Raw genomic sequence first — 12,482 nt, 5'->3', positions numbered from 1 at the left:
ATAAATGCAACATAGTATATGACACGCGCGTATAGATGAAATGGTGTGTCATATCCCGTGTTCCTTGGGGCATGAGAGGGGCGTCATGCTGTGTTGTTTTGTGTGACCTCTGATCCAACTTTATACTCTTACTTAGGGGTGTGTGCGCGCAAGGCGATTGCAGTGCTTTGTTTTAAAAAAAATGATGACGTTCTGACAAGCGTAGTATTTGCTGACCTCTCAAAATGACGAATGGATTTTGAGCAAGGTCTGCAATTTCTTTCCTGGCCCTTCGCTTTTTGTTTACTTCAGTGGGGATGTGAGGATGAACCAAGACGACATGGCATGGACTTTGACCTTCTGACCTTAACTGCTGGGCAAGGTTGACATACTTCCTTTTTAAGCCACCACCCCCCACCCTTCTGCTCCCACCCCCACCCCCACTGTTTCGTCTGCATTTTACCTCTTCTGCATTTAAGAACTGTCAGGGCCTCTGTTAAAAGGTCCGCACCAGAGCAAGCCTGCAGTGGATTTTTAAGATGAAATGATAATTAAAACTTGAAAGAAATCGACTTGATGAAATGACACAGTAATGATCCTAAAGCCTTTTCTACTCTCTAGGTGGAAACACATTTCAGGAGCGTTCTGTACATATATATTAAAGTTTTTTTTGTTTGTTTTATTTTTCAGAAATTAAAAAAAATAATCTGATGTATTGCCATGTATTTTTTTCCAGCAGAAGTGGCAGTTTCTCTATTTAAGATTTCTTTTTTCCCCTCCAGCTGGTGAGAGGTGCTTACAATGATCCACTGATTACAGTTTTATTGAGAAAAATGTAAATATATTTTGCTTTCTTTATTATTTAAGGAATTAATGCTTTTTTCGCATCAGAAACTGGGAAAGCTGGAGAAACAGAACATTGCAAATAAAAGACTATCAAGTTGCAGAGGAGTGGTCCTGGACATTGCTTTTAGAACTGTATATGCACGGTACGTGTCCACTATTATGAGTGTGTATTGCCTAAGTTTGTTCCTCATACAGTACCTGAATTGGTGCATATGTGGAAAGACGGTTGAAGAGACGGTTCTGGGGTCATTATATGTACCGCTGAAGGGTTTAGCTTACAAAGTAGCCTTTGAGATCACTGAGTGCAAAATAATTTGTTCTGTTTTTAGTACTTAATTTGAGGTCAGGTTATTGCCTGCATTCCTCAGGTCTTGTGTTAACGTTGCAGTCACTGGGGATGCATGCCGCTCAAATAGGCCTAGTCGATTCGGCGCTAACTACGGTCCTGAAATTCATTATCTATTCTATTTACCGACACCCAAACCTGCCTATAATACCCGACCAAATCAGCAAGTACCTTTTGGGTGTCGAAAATGTCGATGGGTGTTGATGCTTGAAGCCACTCGGACTTAAAAACTTTAAGTTAGGAGACCCAGTTTGGTATATGAACTCTCCATGATTAGCGCGTGTGTACATTTGGGAAATGAAGTTTCTCGTGAATTTCTAAACCTTACATTGTTTTGTCACATTCCATTATTATTTATCAGGGTATTTCATTTAGATATTGGATAATTCTAAGAATTCAGACAGGCATCTTTTGGGGTAGGCAGTTAACTTCTGTTCCATGGCTGTGTACCTTTACGAGGTACCGCGGGGAACAGACAGCGACTCCGAGCTACTGTGGCTTTAAGAAACTGAGTGCCTGTCAAGGTGGGTCTTCAGATGCTGCTGCGTCGATGACGCCGCCAGTAGGACAGAACGAGGGGACGCATTCGGGGGGTTATGTGTGGTATTTCTCGGCGGATGCTTATAATGTACTGCTCCTCTAAAGCATTGCATTAGCCATTTTACTTTCGATGCGACCACATCTTGTTTAGGTTGGTGGTTGACGCTGTATCCATGTGCAATGCTTCTGACAGCGCTTCCCCAATTGAACATAAAGGTAAGAAATGTTTGTAGATCATTGCGTCACGTGCGACAGTGGCATTTACTAACTCATTACTGTGACTTGTTTTCTTTGAAGTAACGGTCTCAAGCAACATGTACCCATTGTGAGAAGAAGGCTAGGTTGGACATGTCATCTACGCCATAACGTAACCTACAATGAATAGTCAATTGATATGCGGCAGTGGTTTTCTGTTGCCAGGAGACAAACCGATGTCCTGCCCAGCGGCTTTATAGTGTTGTTCCTGAAAATTATCTTGCCAGCAATCTCATGATCGCGCGCTTGATTCGCACAGTCTCGCATTCTTACCCTGCTAGTAGCGCACGGTGATTTTTTCCCCCCGTGGCCTTGGTAAAACGGGTTAAATCAGTCCAATTTGACAGGGGACATACTGATGTTTTCCCAAACCTCAATGTAAGACTACACATAACAGATTCACTAGTCACTTAAGATGACCCTCTAGATGTTTGTGTTAATGGTGCGCTCTACTGTCCGTTTTGTGACAAGGCCATCATTTTTCAGTCGTACGAAAGTGTTATGAAAAGCTGTCAGTTGTGCAACCATGAAGCAGAGCAAAGCCAGCTCCTGCAGTCTATAGACAACTAGCCTTTCCACATGCCTATAACAAGTTTGAAGATGTGAAATTATTCAAGGTCGACAGCCACCTACGCAAATTGTCACCTGTAATATTTCTTCTGAAATGTTGAGGGTTCTTGTAGGCTACGGAAAATATGTCTTAAACCCGTAATTAAAACAACTTTTGGAACGAACTGGCCTTAAAGGAGCAAATATTCTCTGTATTAATAGGTTATGAATTGTTAAAGATAGTCATCAATCAAGGTTAGTGTAAGTTGTGCATATGACACATCAGATGCATTCATGGATGCATTGGCAACTTAACAATAAGTAATCAGTGTCATCTCCATTCGTTGCCTTGTCCGCTCCAACCATATTACGCTATCGCTGCAAGTGAAGTGCTGTCGTTGCCATAACAACAAACCAGAGGGAGCATTTCAATGCGTCAAACAGTTGTTTTTCCTAGAGCATCGAGCACTGATCGTGTACGGAAAAAAACCCATCTAATTCTTAGACAGCAAATTACGCGACGTCACCCCTTGTTGATCGAATATTAGGCTACAACTTCATGTTGCACAGTCTATCTTTCAGACTTGTCCATGTCTTATAAGCAACTTGTTGCTATAACAACATGATTTTAATGTCCATTTAGACCACTGCGTAACCTACTGAACGGCCTGCGATTTTGCCCTATATTAAATGCATCTTTTTGTAACATGCGCATGCATCGAACGTTTGTATTTGACTTAGATTTGATTAAAGGAAATAGGTGACCTATTTAAGTTTAGACTTATTGTGTGGAAATGGGTCTCATCCCACTTAAGATGGCCTATCCCTCTGCTTTTAAAAGAAGCATCTGGAAAACTCGTGGGAGACAGACCAAGGCCAAGCAAGATTTGCGACACAGAGGTGTGGAGAGAAACCTTTCTACCATAAAATAAACAGCTCACTACATGCACCTAATTAAATATGAACTGTAATAGTAAGTTAGACTGCTCTACTTGTTTAGTTTCAATTTGTATTTGAACCTATTTTTATAAATTTGTATTTCAATGTAACGCAGATTATCTTTTTGAAGTCGCTTTATTGCCACTAAGCCAATATATATATATATATATATATATATAAAAATAACATTATTATTATGATATAAAATGGGTTTGGTCACTGTTGTTTCATCTTCAAATATTAAAACTAATTTTGTCTTCAGTGTATCAACACAGCGATTAGGTTAGAACATCGGTTCCCAAACTGGGGTACTTTTTGGTTCAGGGGGTACGCGGGGAGAAAATGTCCGCGAAAACGTAGCTGGAGATTGAATGTCTGAAGGGGTACGGGACTGTAAAAAGTTTGGGAACCACTGGGTTAGAATAATGGAATTGTCTCATACTCATTTCTGCTTTTGCTTCCTATTGTAGTGGTGCTGCAAAACCCTAACATGTTCTACTGATATTCTCCTGTTCTAACATCTAAAGTTTGAGCAAAGTTAAAGCTACTGTACTGGGCTGATCTACCTTTTTCACAGCGATGAGTAATTGGTCTACCTTTTGCCAGCTTTAACCCATAAGTAGCACACAAGGCCTTCAACAGCAGCTGAACGCCATCTTGAGTAGCAGCTAGTTTAGCGGCTTGCTGTGAAGGGGTTTATACTGTCATGTTGAAACTAAACATCTAAAAACTAGCAACTTCTGTACTTTCCTTCTCAACCAATTGTAATTATTCCAAATACAGTGGGGAAAATAAGTATTTGAACCCCTGCCGATTTCGCAAGTTTGGCCACTTGCAAAGAAATGTGTGATCTATAATTGTAATAGTAGGTGTATTTTAACAGTGAGAAACAGAATATCAACAAAAAAAATCCAGAAAACTGCATTTTATAACATTTATGACTTAATTTGCATTTTCTTGTAGTTGGTCACTAGGTTTACACACATCTCAGGAGGGATTTTGGTCCACTCCTCTTTGCAGATCCTCTCCAAATCCTTAAGGCTGCGTTTTCAATGGGAGGGAATGAGGGAATGAGGTTCAAGCCCAATACTCAATGTTACATGGCCCCATCCATAGTCCCCTCGATGCAGTGGAGTCGTCCTGTACCCTTGGCAGAGAAACAGCCCCAAAGCATAATGTTTCCACCTCCATGCTTGACGGTGGGGATGGTGTCATATTCAGCATTCTTCCCCCTCCAAACGCGGCAAGTCAAGTTGATGCCAAAGAGCTTGATTTTGGTCTCATCTGACCACATCCTGTCTCCCAATCCTCCTTAGAATCATTCAAGTGTTCATTGGCAAACTTCAGACGGCCCTATACATGTGCTTCCTTGAGCAGGGGGACCTTGCGAGTGCTGCAGTACTTCAAACCATTACGGCGTAGTGTGTTGCCAATGGTTTTCTTGGTGACTGTGGTCCCAGCTGCCTTGAGATCATTCACAAGCTCCCCCTGTGTAGTTCTGGGGTTATTCTGCACCTTTCGGATGATCACCGATACCGCACGAGGGGATATTTTGCATGGAGCCCCAGACCTAGAGCAATTGACAGTTGTTTGGTGTTGCTTCCATTTACGAATAATCGCACCAATAGTTGTCTGCTTCTCACCAAGCTGCTTGCCGATGGTTTTGTAACCCATTCCAGCCTTGTGCAGGTCTACAATCTTATCTCTGACGTCCTTGGTCAACTCTTTGATCTTGCCCATGGTGGTGAGGTTGAAGGTGTGAAGTATGATTCTTTGGACAGGTTTCTTTTATACACGTCACCAGTTGAGATCAGGTGTACCTTGTTAGGCCTAATAAGGACTAATCTGTGTGCTTCTTGGGCACATAACTGGTCATTGGGAGCCAGAATTCTTGCTGTTTGCTTGGGGGTTCGAATACTTATTTTCTGCATCAAATACAAATAAAGTCATAAATGTTATAAAATGCAGTTTTCTGGATTTGTTTGTTGATATTCTATTTCTCACTGTTAAAATACACCTACCATTACAATTATAGATCACACATATCTTTGCAAGTGGCCAAACTTGCAAAATCGCCAGGGGTTCAAATACTTATTTTCCCCACTGTATGTGGTCTTGGGTGTAGAGCAGTGTCAAGTAAAAGTTAAAGTAATTTTGTAAATGTATATATATTATAGATAGACTTGGTATTGGTTGGTATTACATAAAATTTCACACTGTACGTTATATCACACATACTCTGTTTGTCAAGAGAATTATCTTACTAAATCTCACTTTAATCAATAATTCAGAATCCAGTTTCTCTACTCTGTCACGTGAATGGAAGAGGTATCCTATGTTTACACTGTCGGCAAAGGCCATATGGAGAGGCTGAGCCATTGTAAACTCCAAAGAGCTTTGCCTTCTTGTGATATTGTGTCTGATTCCAGATGCCACATACGTTAGGCCCCTGTGATAGAGCAGCTTTGGATAGTTTACACAGAGCCACAGCTGAAGGGAGAGCCATATGCTTGATGGTGACATGGACGCCCTTCACTTTATCACTGAGAGCTGAGGAATGGTGTGTCAAGAGGCTTACAGGGGCTTTTGGCTTGGGCATCTGCTCAGTGAAGGCGGTGCATGGAACTGTGCCAGTGATGCAGGGAAAACAGTGCGGCTCTCTGTTGCCTCACTTTAGTTAAGCACACGGCCAGCAACAGGTCCCAGCAACCACCATGCGCCCTATAACCACAGGAGCGAGGGGGGGCAGAGGCCGGCAGAAGGTGGGCATTTATTCTGTAGATTCCTGAAAGTTTTAGAATGAAAACAATGACTTAGTTTTCCTTGAATTGATTGACAGGAGTACTTTTGACAAAAGACATGAACTTGAAGTGTTGTCTTTTAGCTTCATTTAGTGGCATTTGCACATGTCTGCCTTAAATACAAGCATCTCAGGAGGAGGTCTGAGCGAGCAGTTAATGTCAGATCCCTAAGAGCTGTGAAAAGGTTGCCTCCTGTCTCTCTCTCCAGAAGACAGAGTACATAGTCATTTTCTAAATTGCTAGAAGAAACGAGCCCTGATTTCACAAGTGGCTGAAAATTGTTCTGTCTTCACTTTAATGGTGGATATTTTCAAGGACTGATGCAGAGGTTTTCAATTTTTGCTGTAGATATGTTTTATTGCACTTTCAGCAAGACCACATGACAACCATAGCTGATATAAGATAGTTGATCTCTATCTGTCTGTAACAAAATAACTTAACCTTCATTTAAATGTGAATTCCCTATGAAGGCCCACCCATGAAGTATCTAAAACAAAATATTTAAAAATATTCGGTGTCCCATATGTTATACCAGGGGGAAAACCGGCATCTTGTCAGACTTAACCGTATTTGTAGGTTAAGTCAGGTTAAGATCTGCTGTTGGTTTAATCTCACAGGTTGAGGATCCTGCTCACATGCTTCCCAAGACAAGGAAAGCCCTCAGCATTCAGGAGATTGCTGCTCTGGCCAGATCTTCATTTAACGGTAAGGATTCATTCTTTATCCTTGCTCACATTTTAGTCATATGATTGGCCAACATGGAGTTGCTCAGGAGGTGCTTCTATCTGCAAATGCACACATTTGATTGACATTGCATAACAATGTTAGTTTTCACTTTTTTACTTTGGTTAAGTTACACATCCTTACACACACTATATTAGTCTGTTGCCACTTAAGCTTGCTGCAGTTTGCGTTGTTTGAAGCAGCACTAATGTAAATGGGCAAATCTCATTGACACTGTTTGAGGAATCTTTCTACTGTGCCCATGTCTTTGTATTCTCATGAACCAGGCCCTGCTTGCCCTCTCCTCTGTTGAACTAGCACACATATTGCATCTCGTGCAGAACAAATATCTTCAAAAATAGTTATATATATGGAATATATAATATAATACTAAATATGTAACATGTACATATTATAATAGTCTAAAACTTTATATTACATGTATAGTATTTACATTGTTGTACAGCTGTATGTGTTTTATTTTTGAATGGGTTGCCTTGTGCCTTGTACCCCAGGCATCTCCCAGGTGGTGAAGGACCATGTCACCAAGCCCACTGCAATGGCCCAGGGCCGCGTCGCTCACCTCATCGAGTGGAAAGGCTGGTCCCGGCCTCTGGACCCACCCTCTGCAACACTGCAATCCCACTTCAGTTCCTACTGCCACCTCACTGAGGGCGAACAGGAGGCCCGCTTTGCAGCAGGTATGCTCCCAAACGTACTCTCCCTGTTTCTGTCAGCCTGTTACCGAGAGCTGGTGCCCGTTTGGCTCCCGTGCTGATTGGCTGTTGTCCATTTTCCTGTTTGTATGGCCGCAGCTCCTCAACCTCTCCCCTATGTGAGTGACCATTTCATCTGTGCTTCGACCGTACTTGCTCATGCGTCACTGTCACTCAACTCCCAACCCCTCCCCCCAACCCTCTTCTGGCTGATGGAATTGCCATGGCGAGTCAAACAGATGGTGTTCAATTAGATTACTCTGCCACAGAGGCGCACCTGCTGCTCCCACCCCCCCACCCCTACCCAGATCAGTCCATCAGTTAACCGCCACTGTCCTCCCATAAACAGCAGGCTCCCTGCCTGCCTCCCTCACTGTCATAGTTTTCGTCAGTTTTTCCTGGAGTCTTTCTCATTTCCTCAAAATGCAAGACGATATGGCCTTTCGTTGTCTGGATAGATTTTGGGTTCAGGTGAATGTCCTGCCCAAACAACATGGTGGTCTGGAGGCTTGTATTCCTGAAAAAAACCTTTCAGAGTTAGAACTACAACCCTATCCTGACAAAAAGTGAAGTGTAAAGCAAAGACATTGTAAATAGTGTATCTTCAAATAATATTTCATCTGAGGTTGATTATTAGTACAAGATCAGTATTGAGGCTAGAGATATGATTTTTTTTCCCCAGGTGTGGCTGAGCAGTTTGCCATAGCTGAGGCCAAACTCCGGGCCTGGACATCTGTCGATGAGGAGGACGGGGATGAGGAGGAGTATACTGATTCTTGTGATGAAGACAACTCCAAAAATAATGACCTCTCTCTGATGACTGAAAGCACAGGTATGCACATGCACCCTCAGACTCAAGTCTTTCTTTCGTGTGTGTGTGTGTGTGTGTGTGTTCTGTTTGTTTTTGTTTTTTTTCATGTCTTATTTCTTATGTTCTCTTCATCATTTTCTGTTGGGTCTTGCCATCTCTTCCTCTCGCCATCTGATCCTCTTTTGTTTGCTTTTTGTGTTTGTGTGTTCTTTTTCTGTCCTCCTCTGTCCTTGTAGGTGTTCTGATTCTTTGCTCCTCCCTCAGACGCCACATCGTCCAATCCACTGTCTCAAACTCCGTGCCAGGCTGAGATTGACAGCGCAGAGGCCCAGGCCCTCTCTGACTGCTTGTCCAATCCTGTAGGGCAGGGCAGCTTCCTAGAATCCCAGCCTCAGTTTAAGAGGGAGAGGGAATGGGAACTCAGGAGTTCCACGGAGCCAAACTGCCTTGACGAGGAGGAGGTGGAGGTGGAGGTGGAGGTGGAGGGGGGGGAGGAGCAGCAGCAGGCCCAGCCTTGGGGGCTCCACTCCGGGGCCACCTGCGTCCCTGGCCCCCACAGGCCCAGCCGGAGGTCTCTGTGGAGCGGAGGAGACTCCTGCTACTACTCCATCACCTCCTACTCTGAGTCGGGCCTTTCCCCTGAAGATGAGGAGGAGGAGGAGGAGGAGGAGGGGGTGGAGAAAGGGCAAGGGCAGGACGAGGAAGAAGGTGAGGACAGTGTCTTCCGGGAGGCGATCCACTGCTACAATCACTGCCGGAGCATGTCTGATACCTCGGGTGTGGTGTCCTTCGAGGAGGAGGAGATGGAGGAGAGGAAGCGTGTGAAGCTGTGATGGCCCTGCGAGTCCCCTCCTTTCTCTGCTAGTCCTTCCATTAAGCTATTGTTCCCTCGCTCTTTGAGGTTACTCTGCTCTCTCTCCTCTGTTCTCCTTTCCTGTCCTTCTCTACTCTCCTTTATCTCTACTCTCTGTCCTACCCAACACACACACACATACACACAAACACAATTGATCTCTCACATTCAGACACACAGTCTCTCCTTTACTCATTCTTTCTTTCACTCTTTGACACACACACACACACGAACGCATACACAATCACAGTCTTTCTTTTACTCTCTCTTTCTCTGTCACACACACATACACACACACACACCTCCCCTCCTTTTGTGAATGGAGGGTATGGTATCTAGACAGTGTACGTGATTAAGGTGACAGTTCAGGGTGACTTTTGCGCTGCATCCTGCTGTTGCCGTGCTGGGACTCATTTGAGAGAAGAGGCTGAGACTGAATAAAAGACCTCCCGTTTCCTCCAAACAGGACACAGTGCCAACCTGTCCCGCACACGTCCGCAACAGTCAACGCTGCAGCATCCTTAACCAACCAGGTTTTGTACTTTTCTGTGAAGATGAAGATACAGTACATAATCCATTGTTCTTGTTTGTACAAAAAAAAGTGATGTATCTCTGCTTAGTATCTCATACGAAAGACTTTTCTGGTTTATTGCTGAGGTCTATGAGGAAGGTGGTCTCGTTAATGTCAAACGAGAGGAGGAGACTTCAAACCTCAGCGTCATAGCCAATGATAACAGTATTCTTAATGGAAAAAGCGTGAGGATGTCAGAATGTGGAATGTGGAATGTTTCCCGCTGTCTGTTTTTCTCCACACTCCCTGTCTGACCTGAAGACTGGTGTCTGGTCGGAGGGAGCGATGTGCCTGTTAGTGGATCGTGTCCATTACTCTATTATGATCACTGTGTGATGTACTCCAAGAGAGGCAAAATGTGAAAATAATGGTGTCTTTCTTTTCCTCAAACTGCTCTTTTAAGTCCTCTCTGTTGCAATGACTTGTTGTGCATTTGGTTGGTTTATCAACTATGAATAAATGACAAAAAAAAAAACATCTCTGAGAAAAGCTATGTCTTAGTATTCACTGGTGAATAACCTAAATCTTGTAATTAACCTGGTGATTAGTTATTTATGGCCTGCTGGTCAAGGTGCAGAGGATAGCATTATAAACTTATAAACTAAACAATCACACAACCCTCATACCCTCCACCCAGCACAACTGCACTTTTTTTAGTGGTTGCACAAACAAATTTCGTTGTGTATCCAATGCACAATGACAAATAAAGTCTATTCTATTCTATAGTCCATCTATAGACATGGAGATATGTCCATGGATCTCGCCCAGCAATCTCACTCTGATCCACACCAGGCCAGGAGACTTGCAGACCAGGATGAGTTGACAACACGTCTCAAAGTATCTGTTCATGTTTCTCACAGTTCAGCGTTACCAAAGATGGTGATCACTGGTGTGGCTGCCTGAATTAAATGTATGGATGTTGTTTGTTAGACTAACTTGTAAATAGCTGTATTCCCTTCGAACAGGAACTGGTGCTGGTCCATCTTTTCTTAATATAGATCACTGACAAAATTAGAGATGTTAAGTCATGTCATCTACAACCCCCTGTATGTGATACAGTAACACATCTAAAGGTGTTGTAGAAAAGAGGCTTCGATTCTTCGAGTCTCTAACATAGTGAGTGAGGGTGTAAGCTGATCAACAGAACACACATATGAGAAGCCATTAAACTTCAAAGATTGAATTTAATATTTCACTGATGTACAAAACAATTCCATGTATTCTTAAAAATAATGTCAACTGTTGATTTGTATGCATAATTTACATGTTATGAGTTAAAGTTTAAATTTCATTCACATTGTTTTCAGTGGGATTATAAAGAGCATTCAGGGTCATGTATGCACTTATTGCTTCTCTCTACTGCATGTGCACGCCATCGTCTAAAAACACTAAGCGCTCTATAATAAGGTCACCAAAAATAATCTTGTATGGCGGGCAATACATTCCAAAATTTAGACACATATTATTGCATTTTAGCAATTAAAACAAGACCAAAAATAAGCATATGAGCCATAATGCCTGAATAGGCAGGTGTGGTCACCCGGACCTCTGTGGTTTGCTGAAGATATAAAAGCTGTACTTAAAACTAAAGGCAACCCTGATTAGACCCATTGGATCAAGTACAGCTTTCTCTAAAAAAAATAACAAAATACAGCATTCTCTCACTATTCGTAAGTTTCTTGACAGATGCAATTCTACCCCGGTCTAAAAAAAACTACTTTCTCTACTGTACAAGTTATCTACATTACATTTAATGACATCACCAGCTAGAAAGTTAAGGGCATAACCTTGGTGCCCCCTATGGCTGAGGCGTCTGGCCTTCATGTATGTGTTGGGTGTGTGTGTGTGTGTGTGTGTTGGGTGTGTGTGTGTGTTGGGTGTGTGGCTCTATTTGTACATGTGTATGTATTTCTGTGTGTTTATACATAAAGAGCTTAAGGGTCAGTTTCTTTTCAAGCTCAGTCTCTCCAAACATGTGCAATTTGCACGTTCAAAGAGCAACAAGAGTTGGAATTTACACGTGCAAGAGGGACACACACACACACACACACACACACACACACACACACACACACACACACACACACACACACACACACACACACACACACACACACACATCAGTCTGGAGCAGCACATGCACGGCACATTTTGACATTGTGAGTCTTGCATGGGCTGCAGGTAGACTGAGGACACTGACGTAGAACGTGTGACTAACACCCATCAGCACTGAAGCTCCTGTGATCATCAACACATATGCGTCGCATTCTGAGAAAGGGTCTCAGGTGGTAAATACAAATGATAAATGTAAATGAGTAAATGACAGTGTGCTTAAGGACCTCTTCCGCTGTAAGCTCCTATGCTTGGCCAGGGCTCTGTTGTGTGGTTTTGCCGCAGTGTGGCATTTATTCTTGTTTGTGACGACGTGTCGTTTAGTCTCACTTATTCCCCCTCGTTCCTTCCCTTGCTTCGTCCCTCTCCCCTGCCTTCTCCCCGTCTGTCTCTGCCTCTTGCGTCATCCCATTTGTCTTGGTGTCTCCTCCAGTCCCCTCG

At 43.0% G+C, this 12,482-nt stretch overlaps 1 protein-coding gene across 1 annotated transcript; it reads left to right on the top strand.

Annotated features, from left to right (window-relative positions):
- The first annotated feature begins 1,043 nt into the window (after window positions 1-1,043).
- fam131a (family with sequence similarity 131 member A) lies at window positions 1,044-9,576 on the top strand. The gene is made up of 5 exons (XM_031559288.2): window positions 1,044-1,927; window positions 6,873-6,960; window positions 7,494-7,679; window positions 8,377-8,526; window positions 8,770-9,576. The coding sequence occupies exons 1-5, from the start codon at window positions 1,892-1,894 to the stop codon at window positions 9,336-9,338; spliced, it is 1,029 nt and encodes a 342-aa protein (XP_031415148.1). The 5' UTR covers window positions 1,044-1,891; the 3' UTR covers window positions 9,339-9,576.
- The last annotated feature ends 2,906 nt before the right edge of the window (window positions 9,577-12,482 follow it).

This window comes from Clupea harengus, chromosome 22 (assembly GCF_900700415.2).
Source record: "Clupea harengus chromosome 22, Ch_v2.0.2, whole genome shotgun sequence".
NCBI classification, from domain to species: domain Eukaryota; kingdom Metazoa; phylum Chordata; class Actinopteri; order Clupeiformes; family Clupeidae; genus Clupea; species Clupea harengus.
This window is presented reverse-complemented; position numbering and strand designations above follow the sequence as displayed.